General features: G+C 42.4%; 3 protein-coding genes across 3 annotated transcripts; 1 reads left to right on the plus strand and 2 right to left on the minus strand.

The window, feature by feature from the left end:
- Window positions 1–414: 414 nt before the first annotated feature.
- On the minus strand, window positions 415–9,948 carry LOC135497624 (uncharacterized). The gene is made up of 13 exons (XM_064787433.1): window positions 8,549–9,948; window positions 8,086–8,180; window positions 6,206–7,365; window positions 5,264–5,506; window positions 4,604–4,761; window positions 4,146–4,290; window positions 3,553–3,693; window positions 3,200–3,427; window positions 2,803–2,958; window positions 2,383–2,523; window positions 2,036–2,114; window positions 1,577–1,784; window positions 415–1,268 (listed from the first exon to the last, which is right to left on the minus strand). The coding sequence occupies exons 3-13, from the start codon at window positions 6,273–6,275 to the stop codon at window positions 672–674; spliced, it is 2,166 nt and encodes a 721-aa protein (XP_064643503.1). The 5' UTR covers window positions 6,276–7,365; window positions 8,086–8,180; window positions 8,549–9,948; the 3' UTR covers window positions 415–671.
- A 2,846-nt stretch (window positions 9,949–12,794) lies between these two features.
- LOC135497646 (uncharacterized) lies at window positions 12,795–15,043 on the minus strand. The gene is made up of 6 exons (XM_064787475.1): window positions 14,982–15,043; window positions 14,624–14,892; window positions 14,033–14,131; window positions 13,517–13,614; window positions 13,134–13,284; window positions 12,795–12,904 (listed from the first exon to the last, which is right to left on the minus strand). The coding sequence occupies exons 1-5, from the start codon at window positions 14,999–15,001 to the stop codon at window positions 13,141–13,143; spliced, it is 630 nt and encodes a 209-aa protein (XP_064643545.1). The 5' UTR covers window positions 15,002–15,043; the 3' UTR covers window positions 12,795–12,904; window positions 13,134–13,140.
- A 2,531-nt stretch (window positions 15,044–17,574) lies between these two features.
- On the plus strand, window positions 17,575–23,162 carry LOC135498328 (titin-like). The gene is made up of 3 exons (XM_064788583.1): window positions 17,575–17,852; window positions 20,582–20,750; window positions 20,952–23,162. The coding sequence occupies exons 1-3, from the start codon at window positions 17,758–17,760 to the stop codon at window positions 23,160–23,162; spliced, it is 2,475 nt and encodes an 824-aa protein (XP_064644653.1). The 5' UTR covers window positions 17,575–17,757.
- Window positions 23,163–23,436: the final 274 nt, after the last annotated feature.

Raw genomic sequence — 23,436 nt, forward strand, 5'->3', positions numbered from 1 at the left:
GTGAGCGATTCAAAAAGGAGAGGTCCGGGGAGGAGGGCCGAAAGGAACCTCCCTTTTTGGAAAAATGGCCTCACAATTGACCGATATACGCCCTTCTATTAGCCGAGTTGAAAACTGGCCGTTAATCGCCCAATATATCAATGGATAAGGAACCCCTACGAATTCCGTGGACGCCACATTTCCATCTTTGAAACTTAAGTTCCCAAATTTGAATCGGCCGCCATATTGGGCCCCCTCGGGCGGGTATATTCGACCACCAAGCTGAGCACAGCATGATGTCACAAGAACATGTGAATTAGCTATAGACGTACGGAAGTCAAATCAGTGTTTTATTTCGTACTGATGGGTAACGAGTTATGTTAGCTTGCTAACACGGAACAATACTGACACACAAAGTTAGTTAATATGCTATTTTATTACTTACCCTATACATACATGTATATAGATCACTATAACATAGGTTCGATCGATTTGACACTAGTCAAGTTTCGGTCAAAAGTCAGAATACATGACTTGGCCTCTGATCACCAATCGATTTGATAATTCCGATCATTCCTAATTTAGAGATGATGCAGGTATATGATGTACATTGTTAGTGTATGTAAACATCCAAAAGCCTGTCATAACTTTCACTTTGAATACTACGCATTTGAGTTATTCAGGAAACTTGACTACTTTTTGGGCTGAAATTGCATATACGTATATGAATACGCATCAGGGTCATTATTGTCATCAGGGTCTTCGTATATATTTTCATCATTAGTTTCTTTCATGGCCTTATCGTTTGTTGCATGAGATTTTGTTAGCGAATCTCCTTCGAGTTCATAGACTGAGTCTCCTGTTGGGTCATCACCCGGAAGCGGCTGAGCCGGCCTGTCGCGCACCGAGTCCAACTTGCGCGCGTCTCGCGTATTATCAGATGTGCCTGAACCATCTTTTGTTGGCGCCAAACCGGGTGTTTCCCCGTCTCCAGATGGATCCTTGCTCTTCATCGACCCGGTGAAATCAAACACCTTCGTCATGATTGGCTCATTTGGTGTCTCGTAATGTTCATCGTCAGCCTCACCCCAACCTTGGTAGCACGGGTTCGTGAAACTCGATCGGCTTTCTCTTGACTTGGTGGATGGGTTCGTGCGCTGTGACATTTCCTTAGGATCGATATATTCTTCGTCGAAAGATGGTAGACCTGAACTCTCGGACCCTATTGTGTCGCCAGCTGAGGTGCGGTTCACGGGGCGACCGGAAGCTGTCCGATAAAGAGTTCGAACCTGGAGGTAGAAGAAGGCCAACAACTGTCTTAATTGTAATGCGAGACAGGAAATACCTACGTTGAATGGTTGGGGATAAGTGATTTGTGATCGTGTGATTTGATACTTTTTTCGCTGGGCACATACATGGTATTAGCCGATTAAACCGAACGGTCACTCAAAATCATTGTTAGAGGAAATGCATCGAAATGCATTCATGACAACTGTTCTACATACAGAATGCTCTAACCGTTTATCAGTACCCACCCGGTCATAACCCCCCCCCCCCCCCCCACTCCACCTAAACAAACCTCATTGCCATTTCCCACCTTTTCATTCTCCTTGTTGTACTCCACTCCGTCGATCTTGGCAGCTTTCGCAGGTTTGAATGTCTCCGTTGGTGGCACTGCAATCGGCGTTGTGGTCGTCGTTGCGTTGTCGTAGCTGTTGGCGTGGTTCATTGGGTTGGTGTAGTCTTCTATGTCACCCGTTACTGAGAGTTTATCAGTGTCGCTGTAGAGGTCTGGGCGCTGTCGCCTGGTTTGAAAAAGTTGACGAAGAAAGGGTTCACATAATCTCCAATGGAGTTCGTACCATAGACCAGGGAAGCGTTTTAAATGTTCCCAATACAAAAGACAACTGGAAAGACCAGGGGAAAAGACATATTGTCATTTTTGTGCTCTGGTGTTTCCTATCAGGGCAAACAATACGGACGAGAAATCCTCAGAACTACAACTCGTACAACGCTGTTGCCCAACTGCGAACATCCTGTGTTTGTTGATAGTTACCTTTTTTTGATGAGAATAATACAGATTGCCAAAACGACAGAAAGAACCAGGATAATGACGACAACTACAACAATTTTAACTGAAATGAAAAAAGCGATCCATTTAATATGAGAGCAGGAATTAAAAAAAGTTCTGTTAGATCATTCGTTATCATCAGTTGGCGAGTCAGGTTACCCAGATATGAGAAATTTCAATATTTCATTTGTTTTTTACCATTGCAAACCAACAAATTATAATGAAACATCCGATGTGGGTCTTTCGCACTAATACTGCTCATTGCCTTACAAAGTTTCCCGTTCTCTTCCAATATGTGAGCACCAGGATATCGGCCCATGATGATTACTCACCAACAGGGATCTCATCTTGCTGCAGTCCACTGGGATCATCTCCATCCGTCGTATCTTGCGGTATTACGGTGCTGGTTGAACCCGGCGATGAATTTGGGAAAGGTAATGTCGGTGTGGTGAGCGGCCCACTGCCCTGAGCGGCTAAAGTGTAGAAAATGAAATAGATAAAACGTAGCCCTTGAGATAGTTGTTTACGGTCAACTAAAGTAATAGGAAACCATCTGTTTACTTCAGCACTCACTGGAAAAGCACACAACACAATGAACACCGCGAAAAGTCAGGTGGTGTATATCGGTTCCGGCCATTTTGCGACCGTGACAAAAACTGGCGTGGCGTGACCGATGTACACCACCTGGCGGAAAGCAATGGATATTATTCTGTCGGTATGATAGTTCAAACCAAACGAGACAGTCAACTCACCTCTTTTACAAATATATTTGGCAAGAAATGCACGGTTAAACTGGAGCTGCCATTTTAGGTCATGGGAACCTTCTTTTTTAAAAAGTTGGGTGTGTACGGATTTGCCTGGCGGTCTTGGCTGACCTTGCTCCCAATCCGTGAATATCATTGTATCGCCTAAAAGGAAAATAAATCGATGAAAAAAAGTTTGCATTTGATTCCTATTCGTATTCCCACCCCCACCTCAACCCAATCGGGCATTGTCATCATCATAATCAGTGTAGCATGCATGGTTCGTCGCAAGTTTTTAAAGAGTGAAACCCATTAAAAGAAATCGGTCAAAAAGTTCCACGTCCACTACGGCGCTACTGAGCTTGTGGGCCATTGCTAAAAACTGTAGTTTAATTCGTTACCGTACCATTCGTTAATTTCCATTCAAAGCTGGTAGCCCCGATCCAAAATGTCAGATTCAATCCTGTGAAGTACGTCATCAGTTCTGTTTGGGCTTGTTCCGTTGCGACGGTGACGAGATCACCGCCATTTTGAATACAATCGTATCGCGCTCTGAACCACGTCTCATTTGTTCCGGAGATTGTGATGCATTTTTCAGCGACAGTTTCTCCTTTTGATGGACATGACTGTGAATCTGAAACAATTAAGAAACTTTGATAATTCATATCACAATTTTATATCTGATTAATGTCACAACTGTCAGTCATTCTCAATATTGTTGCCTTTACTTATCTGGATATGTGCAGAACGAATACTTACCATATTCACAGATGTACGCATGCTGTTCGTAACAGGGTACCCGAACCCACCGATAGTCTTCTGATCCATCCATCATGGCGCAAGGTGTGGCATGTACTGCCTCATTGCCGCGGCCGGCGTCTATCCAGTTAGAGTAGGTCCCTGAAGAATAGAAAAAGGATGTCGGTAACTTACTATCTGTGTAACGTTTGTTCCCTATACCTGAGTGGTTCCATACAATTGACAGCTAGAAAAACCATTACCTTTAAAAAAGCGAACATAGAGAAACGTGTCACCTACCGCAAACACCAAACACTCGGGCACAGAAGTAGAAACACCGGCGTATCGTGTATTTAAAGTTCGCCATGTATTTCCATACAATAGCCAACTAACTACATGTATATACAAGGTACATGAGCACGGGTGACATAGGCGTAGTCAGGAAGTCCAGAGAAGGCGTTTTCTCGATACAAGGTACCAAGGTTGTGGTGTATCCATAGACTGTTCCCTTGTGAGCTTGCGAACTTCCTGCAACCAACCAGGAAATGTAAACATCTATGTACATGACATTGTACTACTCTTCAGAATAAGTTTATATTCGCCAAATATCCTACCATTTATAGCGTGGATGTCTATTGCGCCTCGTGCACCACACGTGTAGTTGCCATCATCGCAAGGTGTGGTACAGCTCTCGGAGTAATAACCATCTTGTCCTTTTAGGTCAGAAACGCAGTAACAGAACAAAACACTACTCACAGCCTGAAATGAAGCACATGTAGTTTCATCAGTAAAGCAGTTCACAATGAAAATGGGGATTCTGAGTGACCTCTATGGTAACCAATAGTACTGCTAATGTAGGACTTAATGTGTTTTCTGTTTCGATTTTGGCAATAAAACAAGACTTCACGCAAGTTTTCGTAGTATTTCCATAAAGCCTGGGACTAGATAAATTCTATGAGATCAAGATATTCAAAATTGATAGTGTTATTCTGAAAAGGTATTTTTACACATGGTGTAAAGGCAATGTTCTGTACACACAGCGGTGATTTGCGCGGTGGAGCAACGAACCTACCTTAAGATAGATGAAGTTTACTTGGAGTGTTGAAATCGACCATTTCTTTAGACATTCTTTGGCGCATTCCGTTGGTGAGACACTGTCAGGGTGAGCCTGCATTAATTGGGTTTCGGAGTTTAGTTTGAAACATCCTTGTACGCCCAACGGACTACCGTCTGGAAAAGATGCAGATATTGGCTGAATACCAGGACTGGTGTTCCAAACAAATTTTGTCACTGACGATGGCGTTATTGGCGTTATCTCCTTCAGTTCAGCCCTTAGACTTAACGCCGAGTTAAGTCAACGCCAGCGTTAGTGACAAAAGTTGTTTCGAACAACTAACTGGGTGCAGGTAAATGAATACCGCTGTATATAGGTAAAGTATATTTAAGGTGGTACAACATACCCGGAACAGTTATAGCGTCCACGTGCATCGCCAACAGTGTATTCTACGATGTTTTGGCTGTGCTAGTATATGTACCAGGGCTGTGACTGTACCACTTTACCATGCATGTATTTGGAAATGCAATTCAAACCAGACGCTTTTAATAGTTACTGATACCAAATATGGTAACACCAACATATGGCCAGACATTTGGATGGTCACTGTTTTCCTCGAGCGAGTATGAAAATCATTAAAATTGCTTCATAGTTTATCAAACGCAATCTGGTACGCACCATTAGCCCAGTGCCAGTTTGTGAATTCAGCCTGGCCGTCAATCCACATCTTCTCACTCCCCGTGACAAGCTCTCCTACTATATCTGAGATGAAAGTCTGCTCCTCTTGGCTCCTTATATCTGCTAGGGTTGCGTTCTGACCCTTACAGGCAGAAATAGCTTCTTTAGCCAATACACTTGAGGTATTTAGGTTGAAGGAATAGCAGTACCCATTGAAAACCTTTTCGTTTCTTTCGCTGCAATCTGTGAAAGTGAATTTTTGAAAATAGAAAGAATGAGGATTGGATGCTGATCGCCATCAGAATGCAGGAAGTCGAAATAAAATATTCCATTGGCAGCAAAATCCACTTGTCACACAGGTAGAGATATGCTTTTAGTCACACTGATCAGTGCCGATGGGGACAATATCCGCTAAGTTGGCTTAATATCCTGCAAAATGCACTGAAAAAAGTATTGGTCAGGTTGCACAATGCTCTTAGAATGGACTGCTAATGCCGGTGTGACAGCGGATATAGTCCCCCTGGAGTCATAGTCCGGTAGCATTGTATTTGACCAATTAAGCAGCATGATCTATTGTACCGCTAACCCTAACCAAAACATTTAGCAATGCGGGCTATTGTTACACGGACTATCAGCCCTAGGACTACTATCCCTTGCACACCTGGGTGGCTAAGAAGCTCTTTGACCATTTAATGCTTCAAAAGGCACAGCGAACCACATAGCCTCTGGCAGTCAAGTTCCAACCCTAGCCTAGCAACAACATGAGTGCAGCGACAGTACGCAGCAATACCATGGAAATTCTACTTGAGATGCTAGAGGGGAGAGGACCAAGGCACATGCCAGAGTCATGTTAAGTCAAGGCAAGGCACAATGAACTGATTCGAATCATTTTAAGAAGACATGTTGCTTAAGATGTTTAAAAAAAAGTTGTGTTGAGCCTACCTTGAGCAAATGCTTTGTGATAAGCGACAGTTGTTAGCCAAATCAAAGTAAATAATTCTCCTGTTTTCATTGTGAAATGTTCATGCCTTTTGTCATTTGAAGGAACATAGACTTCTTATTGCACACATTACGGATAAAGTTCTCGAGGATACATGTACGCTGCTCTAATTAAGTTCTAGAAATCAATAATGGAGAATGTAGGACTGACCTTTAAACAATTTCGGGTCACAGTGATACTGATTCATCGATCAATAGATAATATCCGCGTGGCGCAATTTGAAGGAAACCTTTATCCTATACACCTTTCCAGAAATGGGGCGCTGAGTGTCCAAAATAGTGATGTCATAAGGGGAAACTAGGCTTTATGGTGGAGGGACAAAGGAGATAGTCATGGTTGACCAACACACTTGAATGCCTTTAATGACGGACAAGGGGGAAAAGTTAGTTTTAATGCAAGCCACCAATTTCGGGAAGCATGTATAGTGAACTTAAAACACAGGTAGAAGGGAAATGATATTTCATCCGAAGAATCTCAAAGGTCTCCTTAATAGAGAGGTGCTACTGTATTTACTGATACATTGTAAAATAGTCAATTTACATAAAAAACGACTTTTTTGTATTCTTTATAAAATAATGATATTTCTACAAATGATATTTATACATTAAGCTAAAATACATATACCGAAAAATGATACTGCTGTACGAATTACATCTAATTATATGAGTTAGTCACAATTTTACGTGCAATTTGATGATGGAAACTACTGCTGAAGAGTGGAAGTGACTAGGCAGCCAACAGCTTGGTAACAATACTCTTTACACAAGTTATAACTCCGTACGTTGGTTCTTTGAGTTCTTTTTTGAACCTTTTGGGTTACATGTCTTATTGTGCCCCAGAATGCTTATAACGAGTACTTTGTACAATTTTGTTTACAATCTATGCACAGCATCCTCACAACTCATCTCTCCTGATGTATATTGCATCTCCCTTGTACTATCAGACACTTGTTGCTCGTTGGTCAACCTCTCCTCATCAGCGCGCTGGCGTTCTTTCTCCTGCTTAAATACGCACCTTCCAATGCAGACTCCAACCAACAGGCAAGAAATTGGCACGGCGAAACCAAGAGCTGGCCACCATTTGTGTTTGATGAAAGGGTCCTCTGCAACGAAAAGAAAAACAAATAACATTATCTATTCAATTGTTTAAGGTTATTTATTTCTACCCGTGGTATGTCTTCTTCCACATGACCCCCAAAGTCAAACAGCATACCTCAGTGGTTTTAAAACGTATACATCCCACAACAGGGGTGTGAGTCTGATGGTCACGTTGACGCAAATAGAAATGTAGACAAAAGTCATCTGTACCCTTGAATGGAATTGCATTCCGTGAAGTTACTATTTATAGCTCACAAGGTCATTTGCATAAGATATTGATGACGATTTAGTCACGTGACCGTGAAATTTGATGGGAGTCTCAATAGCATTCCGCGAAGATGACGTCACTGCAGCTGCTGCCCTCTATTTCCCCATCACTGAATTACAGGCAATGTCGGACAAACATGCGGTTTCGTAGTGGATTCAGGCTATCTAACTCGGGCAGTTAGATTCAATTTGGCACATGTCCGAGTGTTGGAAATACTACATAATTGTTCTGAATATTTCTCTCTTTGACTCTATGGTATCATTCATGCTAAAAACAATGCAGGGTCAAAGATAATTGACTTTGAAATAAGCTCAAATGCATAGAAATAAGTGTCGATGTCCGACTGTCACGTGACTAAAACGTCATCAATATCTTATGCAAATGACCTTGTGAGCTATAAATAGTAACTTCGCGGAATGCTATTGCCATTTTTGTTGCTAACTCTGTGGCGACTCACCCGATTGGGCCAGAGCTGCGGAAACCAAACAGATGAATACTGCACAGATATTAGCGGTGATTGAGCTGGTGTTCATGGCTTTTGTTGCAGTTTATCTGAAAAGAAGTTGCCATTTCATTATAATCGCAAACGATTATAGACAATCTGAAATGGCGCAGCTCGAGGGAAATGCACATTGGAAATATGCCAAAAATGCCAATCATCTGCATGTTTTATACTAGAAATTTGACAAATAGTAATATGACAGGCGCTGTCCCCCTCCTGGCATTCCTGACAAGGCCAGTTGTTCTCAATATACTACTCCGCCTCTCGATATTTCAATGTATATATAATTATATGATGTAGGAGTATCAAAAACCTGTATCTATCCAGTAGAGATTTGAGCATGTAGAATACATGTACACATGTATATCATTTTGTACATACATGTACTATCCATATTCGTAGTTTATACGATACTTACCATGTACCACTTATAAGATCAAGAAGTCAATAAATCCAATATATATCGATGAAATGATGTGAGAGATGAGAACGCTATATCCATACAATCATGCGTACGTATTCGAACTTCGGTAAACGCAAAATCACCTCAGCTTTTGTTGAAGTATTCGCATGTCTAAGTACGTGTAAACGCCCAACCAAGAATTCGATCCTTTTCGTATAATGGTATTAAAGATCACAACGATATTCAGTCACGTTTTATTCAATGCATAGCATGGTTGTCCTGTATATAAATTACTGTCGTAGACCAATACAAGTGAAGTAGTATATTGAAGAAAGAGGTGTGTATACGTGAATGACTTTTGTCAACTTGGCCCAGTTCATAGTTTGAGCTATTGATTTTGTTCGAAACGGACAAGTGAGCGAGCAAGTTCCGTGAAAGGAATACTCTCTTTTCACATTTGCGATGTCAGTGAAGCATTATCTTTGCTCCTGCTACATGTATTGTCTTTCAACTTGAAATACAATGTTTATTGTGTCATCAGAGGCCCATCGGTGGTGATGATGACGTTGTCTCGTTTCTTCTGGTAATATCGGTGAGATCTCGCCGTAGTCGCGGGTAGTTGAGTAGTGATTTGAGAACGGCATATTTGAAGTACAATGTACAATTTATGGAATTTATGTTTATTGCTCACTCGATATGAATAACCACCCAATTCTTCACACCGCCAATTCGGGCCTCTTTATTTTTGAGATTAGTCCCTCTTATTCGCAAATCCGCGAGAAAAAGACTCACCGCAAAAATTAGGCGATTTACAGTACATACGTTAGTTACATCAAAAATACAACCAAGGATAGATAATGAATTACAGTAAGTTTAAATATACAGTAAATGAAGTGTACGATAGCTATATCTATTCCAAAGAACACAGTAGAGAAGCTAGAATTATATTCCGTCATGTGACAGAACACTTGGATAAAACTTGACACTGTACATTCAGTAGAACTTTATTATACGTTCGACAAATCATGATAGCCCTGCACGTATTCAAAGGAAAAAAAAAATTCTTGCCAATATTCTCTATAACGTATACATGCTGGCAACATGACATTTCCTCATTCGTGACAATCGAACAATGACCAAAAGGCGCTTCATCATGTGCCTCGTTCACCTTATCACTTTACACATGCGAAGCGACATGTCGAAAGAACCATGCACCGAGTTATCTGCAAGCAAACGAAGTCAATTGTGTTTTTTTTCATGTGCTTGGGAATTTAAGAAGTGTAACATTTGTTTGTTTGAGAAAATAGCTAACGGGTCTATGGAAGCCAAATCTATTCCCAACGCTATACGGTCGGGCGATTGATCACCGTGGAAAGGACAAGGGCACAAATCAATGTGTTCTACAACATTCGGGACTCCTTCTTTCAATCTCGTGATATCTCTCTCGATTCCTGCAAGGACTCGGTCAGCTTAATGGAAGTTGCTTCATCGAGATCGTCCGGTTCTAAGAAGTCATTGATGTTTTTTTCTGTCCTCAGGTATAGGCGAGACACGGGGTAAAATATCACGAGGAAGACCACGGCAATTACGCCAGCCACGGAAAAACACGCAATCTCCAAACGGGCATCCTTTGTCAGGTCTGAAGGGAAATCAAACTTTACAAGTTAGTTTGGAGAGGGTCAGCACACACATCATGAGCAACATTTCTTGTGGGCGACAATAGGTTCGACCATAACTACATGTATATTTAATTGTTCAATGACGGATTAACATTACCATATATACCATACAAGGTATATTGCGTTATACTCCATTTCACAAAATATGCCACTGAACGCAAAAAGCCTTAACTGGCTGGGAAGGCTGTCAGTATTTCGCTTCTAATGGCTCGTTATTGGTTATGATTTATCAGTTCCTGCGCGAGGTATCAGATTGCCATTTTCTCGTGAAACAGACTGGGGCCTCCTTCCTTGGTTTGAGATCACTTCCGCGCCGGCTCTCGAAGGCATACTTCTTCAAAATTACTTCACAGTTCACAGATGAAAATTGGCATGATAGCCAACCTGACCTACATGTACCTTGGCAGTATTACGGGTTTATTAAACTTACCTATCAATTTCTGGATGATACCTTCTATAACGAACATCAGCACGGATAGACAGAGCAGAACTGTACAGAGGAATGTGCCGAGGCCTCGAGGGCTGACTAAATAGCAGAGAATGGTCGCTGGAAATATAATGAAAGAGAAGAATGAAGAATGTCTTACGCCAGGCCTGACAATGACTATTGTAACACCAGAGGATCCAGTTTCCGGGCCAGATCCACTGGGTCTGTGGTGACTTTGACAAGGTATAATCCACAGCCAACTCAACTAAGAAGACGAGAGTGATGAGAATATCTATGGTCAAAACTTCAGTCTAACTGTTTTAGTTGTGCAATGAAAACCACGAGGCATATTAACTGAGATATAACCAGTGCTAGAGATTCCCCTTGTCGATCGAGAGAATGAACAAAAAATACTTTCAATGAATGACAAGGCTACTTACTGGAGGTGTATATAATGAAGCCAGAGAAACCCATGACAATAAAGGGAGGAATGAGCAAGCAGGCGTTGACGGTTGTAGCGCTGTCTGAAGGGGAAATGGCGATCACAATCCCCCCAACTGTAATGGCAGTCACCCCAAGAGCTGTACCAACCGCTGTAATCGAAATGAAAAGTTGCATTTAATTTCTCAAAGTGCCCATTAAAGTACTTATATCACTTTTGACAATCGGTTTACCTAAGATAACCAGTTCTTTAAAAAGGAGTGTCAGATATAATAGGCCTGAAGACCTCAGCACTGAGAAAGCTGGAATCGACAGCACTATACATGGAAATGGCAACAACTTGACCTCTGAATATATACATGTATGTTGAAGAGACTCCAATGTACCAGTACATGTATTTAGAAGATCTTAATTTTCGACCCACTCACCTACGGAGCTAGAATCGGGGTATATGTGCATTCGGGTTTTGATCCACGCACGGGAAGGAACGTCTCTGCATTCAAGCAAATATGTGCCTCATGAGCCCCTTGGAAGAACTTCTGGAATAACTTCTGGAATACGAAGTTTTGCATTCCGAACAAGATCCCCTCGTTTTTTGGGGGACTCAAGCTGATGGTGCTAGTCTTAAGGAATCATATATCGATCTAATCAGTTAACGCACCTCAAATCTTAGCATCAAATTTTGACGATCATTTACCTATTGTTCTTAGTTGATTAGCGGTTGTGTCTGGTTTCAGTTGGCCTCCATATTTTCTGAACACAATTTCCATGACTGGTGCCCCGAGAATGAGCCCAATGTTTTTGCAGTTTCGTGCCCAACTCGCTTGCCGAATTTCGACTTGACGTTCGAATGTATCGAAGACAAAGTCGAGCTGTAAATTAAGTGCTCAGAAATAGAAAATTAAGGTAATAACACTGTCGGAAAGTTCGCTTGAAACATCAACACAATTATGCAGGTTTCACAACCCCTGACCTTCAACACCAGAAGTGGCAACGTACATATCCTTTGTTCCCACGTCACACAATCACCGTCACGTCATAAAGAAATGTACTTTTTCTAGAGCAATATGTTTTTTTTGGTCATTCGAAACCTGGAAATACGATCGGAAAAATCCATATTGCTCTCGACAAAGGGCTTATTTGATAAGCATGTTCTCCATAACCATGCCGGTTTTTGATTTTACTATGGACGTACTATTGTTAAGATTACTTCAATATCATACTTACCACACCTGGCAGTGTGATTGCCAAGGCAAAGCAGGATATCAAAACGACGAATAGAACTGCTTTCCTAATGTTCAGTTTATCTAGGGTTTGCTCACGTTCGCCTGATACGATGCTCCGATAGAAGTCGTCGCCTTGCAACATCGGAGGCTTTGACCGGCAAATGTATGTCTTAACCATCCTCACCACTTCCTTCCATGAAGTTTCACCTGAACAAAAATTATAACGATGTGATACTTTGTGATGAATGCTGACATCTCTCATCATAAAAGGTCAAAATGTTTCGTGTTCTCCGCAATTTTCTTACAGAATGCATGCCAAACATAGCGTTTGGTACCTCCACTGACGACTGATAGCCTGGCTGGGCCGTACTGACGCCAGGGGGCCAGGAAAGGCAACCTACCTTCTTCCGTTGACACAATCGTGTATTGTATTTTCCCGAACAGGAATATGGCAATAGAGAGAGCATCACACCCGAACTCAATTGCGTAGAGTATGGTCTCGTAATAATCATAAGTCATGGGTAAAACATCTGGGCGATTCGAAAGCTTCCAAAGGATGTTTGATGCTGTCGCACCAATAGCCGTCACCAATGCTGTCCTGTAAAAAGTGGAGGACCACTCTGCAATGCGCTGACTGTAACGTGATCTTTAACCTAATATGTATTAAAGCAGACAATAGCACAGGTCACAGCGCTTGAATCTTTTTTAAAAGGGTCATACGCAATTAAGATTGCAGCACGACACGGATGCTGACTTTTTGACATATCCCAATAATATGACGTTGTTATCATATGATAGTTTATGATGTCACATGCATATGCACGTACAAATGTCTCACCATCGTACAAATGAGGATATACCATAGAAGGTGGGTTCCAATTGCTGGGCAGCAAAACTCAACATTGACGGTAAAATCACGACGAAGCCGACCATGGTGAACACGTTGCTCACGATGAAGATGGCAAATAACGCTTTGATCTGAAAAAGTCAAACTTGTCGTTAAAACGCTTCCTGAGGCGAAGCTTTTTTACTCCTACGTCATATACAAAACAATATCGGGAGGCGGAGTATATCTAAAACAATTGGTGCCAGGATGTTAAACCGTGACCCCTGAGAGATCGTTATTGCAGCGACCTGCTACATTAGTTGTTGCTACCATTCGTGTGGTGGACTATGAATATAATACCTTTTGATGTACATGTCGACTTACCGCACTTTGGCTCATGATATGGACAGACTCGGCGCCAGCTCCTCCTTTAGCGTGTTCAGCCTCAAACACAAGAAGGAGAATAAAACCAAGAATGCTTCCTGAAAGAATGGCATGACAACTAGTGATAAAATCAGAAATACATCAACCCAGATGTGTCGGCCAACTTCGAAAGGTTTATATTCATCATCATATCATCATTATGTACCGGCGTCGTAACCAAATAGGATTTTCGCCTGAGGTATGAGATTCACTTTAGGCTACTGTTCACGGGTGTGCGGGATCATTTACTTCTCCTAGCAGAGACGTTCAGGAATGGTTCTCCTTGGGATCAAACCCTGGCCTTATTGTGTGGCAGCGGCGCGTTATCAATAAACTATACGGCGATCCTTGTAGTAATGTAAGGGTTTTGCGTGGGCAAGCCATAGGTGATACAGATAAGGCCAGCTACATGTTTCACGAGGTCGGAAGAAAAGAAGGAAACTTCGTAGCAAAAATACCGAACAAAGTTTTGCTAACCTGTGAGCTTTAAACCTATGCCTAGGAAGAGAGCTTTGTATCTACCGGCATATGTGTCTGCATACAACCCGACGACCATTGGCAGGAAATACAACAGTACTGTAAATGAAGGCAAGATTTTAGAACAAATCTATTCACCGGGGTAGAGGTATTTGCGACAGAAAATACTCCTTCATGAATCTAACATATCTAATAAGACGTCGAAAGGAATATTTAATTTCATGTGAGGACTCGGATAAGACTTATCAGAGAAGGATGGTTGAGATCAGCGACTTTTCACGGATCACTTTACGTATATGGATCGCAATGTGCACAAAAGTAATCCTTTTTCTGCAGAGTTTTATCCTCAGGCCTACGTACAAGGATCCGTGATAACTCACTGTTACCAATCTCCCTAGTATTTCCTGTCAGCACTCTTGGTTTTGCATACGGAAATTGCTTCCGGCAGGATCGTGACTTCACCCGTCCAAACATGATCAATGCAATATCATTGAACACTTGTAATTAAGCCGATCTGAAATTCGTATGCGATGTTTAAAACAGCCTCGCAACACTAGCGAAAATCATGAGAGATCAGCAAATGCGACTTACCGGCAGCTATCACGGTCAGTCCCTCGAAATCGTGCCTGAATTGTTTGTTTTCGATATGGAGGAAGTGAGCGAGGGAAAAACGGATTTTGCCTGGGTTGATGTTGAAACCCTGCAGGAAAATCACGAGAACGAGGCATACTATTCCCACGCGTTTTCTGCCCCGGTGTGATTGCGAGTCGCCGATGCCAGGGCCAAGGAGGCCTCTGTGCGTCGGTGGTGAAATGCCCGTGGGCCCAAAGAGTGGAGCTCGCTCGTCTAAGCTTGACATGCTGAAAATAAAATACACAATAGTTATGTACTAAAATTGACGGTCAACTTCCTCGCCCAAGTCGAATATATAATGTCAGCCTCGACTTACCTGTAATCAAATTTCGACATGCACCAAGTCGAACTATCGTTCAGTTGATCGACGTCATAACTTTTCACTGTGCAAAACTGTACCACAGATTCATCGATCTAAAACCGGATGTTAATACGACATCGAAACGAGGAGAAGCAAGAACATGACCCGATGACAATCGGATAACTTGGGTCGCCAACCCCGTCCACTGTCTATCCAAATAGACGATGATGAGTGGCATCGAAGGGCGATGTGTACTCGACTTGAATATTCTGAACCGGTTTCCACTTTTTGAGAGGCACGTCTATGGAAAATAATTGTAATAAGACGGTATCATCACTTCCGCATAGATACGTTGAAGGCTACATTCGGCGGGCAGTCATACATGTATAATGCATACTTAGACATTCGAATATAAAACAAGCGAGTTATCTTCAATTCCTATATGTCTTTGATAACTATTTCATTTATTAACAAGATAATGTTAGACGAAATCAACGCCATAGTAAAAAGGATCCCCCGACTTTGCCAATTCAGGCCAGTTGAAATTTACCGAGTGTAACTGGCCGATTCAACGACCTTCCGACCACAAGTCGGATGGCGTTTCACTGCGCTACCGCGCTTCCCCAACGCGTTTCAATAGAGCCAGGGCTAAGCGGTTAAGGATTCCAATCGCCTATAAACGGAGGCTGAGTATAGTTAGCCAGCCGTTCTCTGTGAGAGTAGGAGAGAGATAGGTTCTTATAGCGCATCAACCTTATGCATTATGGTGTAGCCTCATATATAACGGGACATAGGATACATGTACTTACGTGAAATATCTCTAATAAGCTGTTTTATCAAACGCACAGGACGTAGACTAATGTGTTGTAGGCGGACGAGGCGTTCTCTGTGAAAAAATACCGATACATGACCTAGGCCTATTTCATACTTCCTGGTCTTCGGATTTCCACTGTGTCATTTTAAAATGCGTATTTCACTTGCATCAGCTGAATATCATGGTTGAGGTATTGTTGTCTAAAGTAAATCATGTCTTAAACTATTACTAATGGTATTTTATTGTCGTTTTCTTCTTGAACATTTGAATTCATAGTTATTCAGGTTTAATAAAGGCCTGCTATACACCGTTTGCTAAAAATTTGAAACTGAATTTGACAGGGAATTTTTCAGTTTTGTAACTACGGGTACACACTGAACAGGAATTTCAACATTGCTGTTTTATGCACCGATGTAGATGTACTCTACGCGTCATTTTTTATCACGCTGGCACCACTGGTTACTGTACAGAGGCAATGTTTATTTCTAGTTATATGTTGCACAAGTAAACACAGTGTATGCTAACAACGTCGGCCTTTAAATGTGGGTTTACCGTGCATGCTTGGGATAAACATAGTTTTGATTGGCTAAGAACAAACTGTCATGCGAATGCGTGGAATTCTGAGGAAAACGTCATTTAGTAAGGATCTGTGTGTGAGTTCCCGGTCGTATGTATTGAATAATTGGAAGGCCTAAATAATTACCCAAAAATATGGATTTCTCTCAGTGGGGATCTCCTTCTGTTTAGTAAATTCATGATGAGAGGCAAAGAAGTATGAATCGTTATCATATGAACACATATATAGCTATTATGTCCAAATAGTAAATCCACCCAAATTAGTAGGATTACGATGGTCTAGTATGGTGTTATTATCTGTGCGCCTGGCCCAAAAGTGATATGGTTTCGGGAAGAGTACAGCTAAAGGATGGCCTCATCCGCAAAGGAACAGGCAAAATTATCTTGCGGGGTATCCGATGACGCTACATGTAGCCGTAGGACTAGTAATCGACCGGTGATACATTTTTTCCCCCGTTGATGCATTTTGTCAAATCGTCCCAAACCACGACCGATACTGTCGACAAACGTTTATTGACTTCTACAGAAGAGTTCTGGCGAAAGTCTAACCTCCCTTGGGGAAAACAGAATAACTCAGTGAATAAAGAACCTCTCCATCAGGAAACCATACTCCCAAGCTGATGACGAGGTTTATTATCGACTGACTGACTTCTCCCAGCGAAAAAGTAAAAACTCAGGAAATAAGGATATTGAAATCCGGTCACGCTGTTAGTAATAGACCGTCGTAGTGTATCTGTCCTGATTGACTGCACTACCTCTGCATACCATTGATTTTTTTAGTTGTCAACGAAGGTATTGACTGATGAGAAAGGTAGTGGAGTTATGAGATGTGACTTGTGTAGATCGGAGCCAAGCAGCTGACGATATTCGTGACGCGTTGTATTGGTTGAGCAGAGTCAGGATTGGCAAAAGTGACGAAATGATTGTTTTTATGTAAAGAATCGTAAGACGAATCGGAATTGAGTCTTTGTCACGGTGTGAGGTTGTTAGGAGATGAGACTAATGTTGCTTGGAGCTGACAAGCAGACGACAGGGGACAAGTGACGCTTTTTATCGGAGAACAAAATGACTTATTTTGTCAAGAATCGTATTATAAATTGAAAGTGAATGGATGTCAGTATGGTTGTTATATGAGTTGAGTCTGGTGTAGATGCAGACGACAGGAAGCCCCATGAGAAATATAAACTCTTGACTCGGGACAACTTGTTCGATTGTGTTCTTATCCGGACGTTTTTTATCAGTGGTGGACGTATGATTTGAAACTTGTAACCGGATTCGGAGCAGAAGAAAAGGGATTGGCAAGATGCACAAACATGAAAGGTGCCCGAATTCAAGATTGGTCTTTAGTGTAGACTGATCTGAAGGACGCTCTCTAGTTCTGGCTCGCATTTGTATGTGAAAATGCCTCGAAGATACAAAGCCGATCGAGAAGAGGACCACGATGAAAATGGCAGGCGCTCTGAAAGAAAGAAGAAGAAGAAGAAACCTAAACCAGAGTAAGTATTATTACAACAAAAGGTATGGGGTGATATGAATAAAGACTAGCAAATGCTTTTATCTAAAACTCCATGTACAATTACACTAGGCCTTTCTGTACAAAATTGAAGTAAAAGCATTTGCTAGACTTTATTCATATCACCCATAGTCTTATGCAACTAGGCATTGTAAAATGTCTCTGTGGAGAGGAACATGTTATTACAGAGCTCCGTAGGCTTTTCGTCGTAATGTCATCATCTGACTGTGTGTCAACAACACAGAGTCCATGCAGTGAAATTAAGACTGCGAAAACGCTTGTTTCTACCACATGTATAAGAGTTCAACATTGGCAACGTAAAAGGAAAACAGAATGACTCGAAGCTGAACACATGCAGAAGCAGTCAGGCTTGTCCGCCTTTAAAATATGCTATCCAAGCAAATGCATAAAATCTATAACTTATCAGACTCCATTAATCGACCAGACTCTGCATGGTTCCTCAACTTTCTCTCGGTGCGTTTCAGTTCATTCAACTGAAGTCATTAGCAGGTATATACCAGGCAAAGATCCCCAGACGGGGAGTTGTCGCTAGAAACGTATACTTCAAAAATTCAAAATTCGGAAAAAAAATTCAAAGCCAAAATTTTTTTGGAGCTGATGTTACTTCATTTTGAGCAGAAAAAAACAAGTGAAAAAAATATTTGGACTGGGACGGGCCAGGCCGGTCCAACTCCCCAATAGCTAGACCGTGGTACGTGTATCTAGGCTGGCGAGATTGAATGGGGGAGTTCCGAGGGTTTGTTGCCCGAATTGGCGACAACCGACTCGCCCTGCGTTCTGGGATCCTTGCCTCTCTGGTAAGTGGTGCGCGTGCTATAGATCTTGGTGAATTATCAGCCAGCGTGACAGATTATCCGTCGTCCGGATCACGATGGACGCGGGGCGATATGTTTGTTGATTAAATTAACATGCGGTAGATTACCAACACCTTGAGGTAGAATATTAGAGCACACAAATTTATATTTTTGCGACTCAAATGGGGACTCAGTGCGTTATTTCGCCCTTTACATCGCATCTTATCAAGGAGTATCAGGGCAAATCTTGATGACATCAACCCCCACGAAACAACTTTTATGGGGTCGAAAGGCTGAAACTGGCATGGGCAAAGAAAAGTAATGCTGTAGCTCGGAGATTTCCCCATGCACAGTTAAATTGCAATATTTAAAGCACAATATTTCCGAGCGTCTGGTGAAACCACAAGTTAATCATGCTATAATCAACCGGGATAATCATCCACCCAAATCAATTGGGTTTAATGGCCGCCATTTGTTATCATGGTTGCCATTGGTCACGAAGAGTTGCTGATAATCTTTCTATCCATCTTTGCTGGGCCGTGTGTTTTCCAATACTAGTATACCGGATATACATGTATGCTGTAAATTTCCTATCATCTGTGTGTAAAATCTTTCTGTTCATTCTCATCTGATGACCAACGTAATTGCACTACCATGTGAAATGTCGAGTTGAACATTCAGCATGTTCAGACCCAGTCTTAGACCGGCGAAACGCGAGTATTTGCTAACCATTTAATTTCGATGAAACTGCAAATACAATTATTGGGCGAATAGCGTGGTTATTGGCAATTTTGACATGATGATTTATGAAAAATCGGTAATTCTGATTGTCTCTCATTGTTCCACGAAGTGTCATTGGTCAACCGCGGCCATGCTGACCCATCGACTATTTTGGTTCGGAAAGGAATCCTACGATAAGTTGCCGGTGATACTATTTTTTTCATTTCAACTAGAATTTTCACACGGACCATACACGCAGTAATGCGCATTTTTCTTCGAGACTCCATAACTCTTTTCAGTTTTTAATAATGCTGGTATTGTCACATCGTGTTCTAAGGTGCTGATAAAACCTACTGGCGTAATTAATCACTCAGCTATTTCGTCACCAAAGCAACACGCGCAGAAAACAACTCTGTTGCATAGATTGGTTTGGCGGCTTTGAATTGATTTGTAAACAATTCTTGATATCCATCACGTGAAGTTTCGCGGAAAATATTTTAATTAAAGTTTCAAGGTTGTACCTTTCACTGTAAATAATCTGAGCTATCTATCCAACCCAGTATCAATGAGTTTTCGTCGCACTTATTAACCATACTGCTTTACTGTAAACCCGGATCAGACCCGTCCATTAGGAGACATTGCAATAATAAACAATTTACTGTTCGAGCGCCGAATACCCGGACGGACGGGGTAGAATAATGATCGCAGTATGTGGCTTCGCAAAGAAGTCTCTCCAGTAAATACAGACCGAAAATTAAGCCAGAAGCGCTGTCGCCACGGGGCGCTCACTGATTTTGTAGAGCATCATCGTCGTCGTCGTCATCATCACATCTTTATGTCCATCTCTAGTGCGGGTCATTCGGATGACATCGACTTGCCGACCGTTGATGATGCACCCTCATGGCCAGGGCCCGATTGCTCAATAAGGGTTATAGCAGTAACGGCGTCGTAAGGTCCAAACGCTACTACCGTAAGTGACATTCACGAAGATATCGCTTACTAGTAGTTGAGCTAACGCTGGAGGGCGTTTCTCTCCAACGTCAGCTTACGTTGGCGTTTGTCTCCAACGCCTATTCAGCAACTGGGCCCTGCTCTCCGGTTACAGCAATATAAATCAGGTCTCGCCCTTGAAAAAACCTTACGTAGATCCCTACTTGCAACATCTTGTATGTTTCAGGCCACCCCCTGCCATCCCCCGCGAGGAGACCGAGGAGGAACGCAGGGAGCTGATGCGTCGTCTGCGGAGGAAGAAGAAGAAGACGACGGAGGGTGCAGGTCTGTCTCTGGCGGATAGGATACAGGTGCAGAGGAAGATAGAGGAGCAGAACCGACAGATACAAGAAGAGGTGAATATACATCGGTTAGGTCTTTGTTGCACACTCTTGAGTTTGTTAATTTGGCAAGACAGAAACGTTCTGATGGCAAAGAATGTGGAGAGATGTGCAGTTTCAGGATAACACAAGACTTTGTATGAATCAAATTTGTGAACCACCCGTAGCATCTATACTACCATCTTGTTCTCATATTTTGTCATCCTGCTATTTCAGAATGCCAACTATAACATGAGCCTGGGGAGCTTGGCAGTCTCCGAATTAGATGCCGTTGATTCAAGGTCAAGGTTAGAAGAGGTCAAGGAAGAAGGTCAAGGATCACGTGACGTTTTGTTGACGACAGTGGCTGAAGAGGACAGTGTTGCACCAGTTATAGAAAACAATGCGAACGGAACGCTTACACCAGTAGAAACACCAGAAATGCAAAGAGCGCCGGATTTTGCGCCAATGGAACCTGGCTACTACGACGTCACGACGGGGTGCACGACCCAGATGATCGACGGCACGGTGCATCATGTTTCTAATCGCAGGATACGCAGCTCAAGCACAATGAGGCAGAGATGCGTGGACCTGAGGAAGACCAAAAGTTCCTTTGAGGTTACAGCTGTTACTCCCAAAGAGCAGACGGCACGCATTCGAATGAATGAGCAGACATCCTTTGCGGGACAGGGCAATAATTATCAATACAGAAGTTATGAGGAGATGTATGTGCTTCATCCCCATCAGCGTCCAAAAACGGCTGTGATACCTACGCGAAATGATATGCTTGTAAGGCGCATCCAAAGCTCAAAGCCGAATCTTGCGTCAAGGAAATTGGTTGTGAAGGACTCGAGTTCAAGGACGGTTGAGCGGGGTTCTAGTGTCACAATGGTTGTGAGTGATTCCAATGTCAACTCTGAGACAAATGTGATAAAAGCAAATCAAGAGACAGAAAAGATCAAGATAGATAGGTCACACTATGTTGATGCTGCTGAATCGAAATGTTGTGATTGTATTGACGTCGCAGTTGCCAGGACGGAATTAGTTCAGGTGATAACGGGAAGAGAACGATCTGCTGAAAATATTGTTGTTATTGAGGCAGAGCAAACTGCAGAAATGACTGAAAAAAACGTCGCTATGGAAGAGAACAGGGTAGCCACGGAAGTTATTGTAGTCACCAAGGAAGAAGACAGGGTTGCCAAGGAAGTTATTGTAGTCGCTAAGGAAGAGGACATGGTTGCTAATGAATCTGTCGTTGTTGCACAAAATGAAGAAACCACCAAATCAGAGCTAAACAAAGGGCCAACTGAAACTGATTTGAATGTCAAGGTTGTTGAAACAAATTCCACGGTTGTGACAGAGACAAAAATAACTGAGGAAGATACAAAATTGATTCTAGTAGCTGATGACACAACTGATGAGAAAATTGACCTGTGGATAAAGGAATCAGAAGAGAAGTCCAAGGATGTAACTGAAATCAAAACAGAGAAGGGTGAGACGGAGGATATGGAGAAGGATAAAAAAGATGTGGATATCAAACTTGTTGCAGATGTTGAAAATGAGGTCGTCACTGTTAAAACAAAAGATGCACCTGAACCTCAGCCAGAAGAAGTCAAGGACACTGAAATTGAAACGGAGTTGGTGAAAGATGCTGTTGCACAAGAACCAAATAACGATGAAGAAGGAAGCAAAGACTCAGAGTCACAGTCCATGTCGAATTCAGAGGTGTCCCTGCATCTTGCTGTATCACTGGATGGAGAGGACAGCAGCCCAGGTACTGAACCAACCATGGAGGAGCTGCAGGATGCTACCCCCGAGCCGACTGTTGTCAGCAAAGTAGAGGAGATGCCTAAGGAAGATGTTGATTCTAAACAGGAGGTGCCTGAGAAAGATGTACCAATCGAGGAAGGTACTGCGGATACGAAGGACGGTGCCGCTGAAGAGGAATTAGCAAAGGAGGAGGAGGTTTCAACCGAAGAGGTAGCACCCAATGAGGAGGAGGTTCCCATTGAAGAGGAAGGAGCCAAGGATGCCGACAGCCCTAGTCCAAGCAAGGATGTTCCCAAGGAGGAAGAAACACCAAAGGAGGATGAGCCAATCCAAAGCCCAGTGGTTGAGGTGGTAAAACCTCTCACTCCCAAGGCATCACCCCCAAGGAAACGCCCTTCAACAAGTCAACCACACGGGAACAAATCACAGCTTGACATCCCGAACAAACCGAATCGCCACAGCTCCTTAGACACACGAGCCATGGAAAAGATGATCGCAGACATGGAGAAGAAGGTTGACGATGACTTGTCAAGTATTCTGAACCCGCCAGGAGCACCGAAACCAATCCCGGCATGGGAGAAAGAGAAGAATAAGGAGACCATGAAAAAGTTATTAAATGACGAGTTCTTTGAAGAGGGGGATGAGGATTTACTGCAAGGTTTTATCAAAGATGGATAAGCAAGCGAGCTATTGCTAATTTTTTTGCTTGTGCATCCATCTTTGGCTTCTCTGGTCAGTAACTGCCGATACTTAATCTAACTTTGGAGATAGACACACTACAGTTAACTTGGCGAGCCATTTATCAAGGATGGATGAGCAAGCGAGCCATTGTTAATTTTTTTGCTTGCGCATCCATCTTTCTCGTCATTCACTGGTTGGATACTGCTGATTTTCAATCTAACTTTTGATATGAACACGATGCAAACCCGCTGTCCAAATCTATCAGTTGGTC

Source organism: Lineus longissimus, chromosome 13 (assembly GCF_910592395.1).
Source record: "Lineus longissimus chromosome 13, tnLinLong1.2, whole genome shotgun sequence".
Classification (NCBI taxonomy): Eukaryota; Metazoa; Nemertea; class Pilidiophora; order Heteronemertea; family Lineidae; genus Lineus; species Lineus longissimus.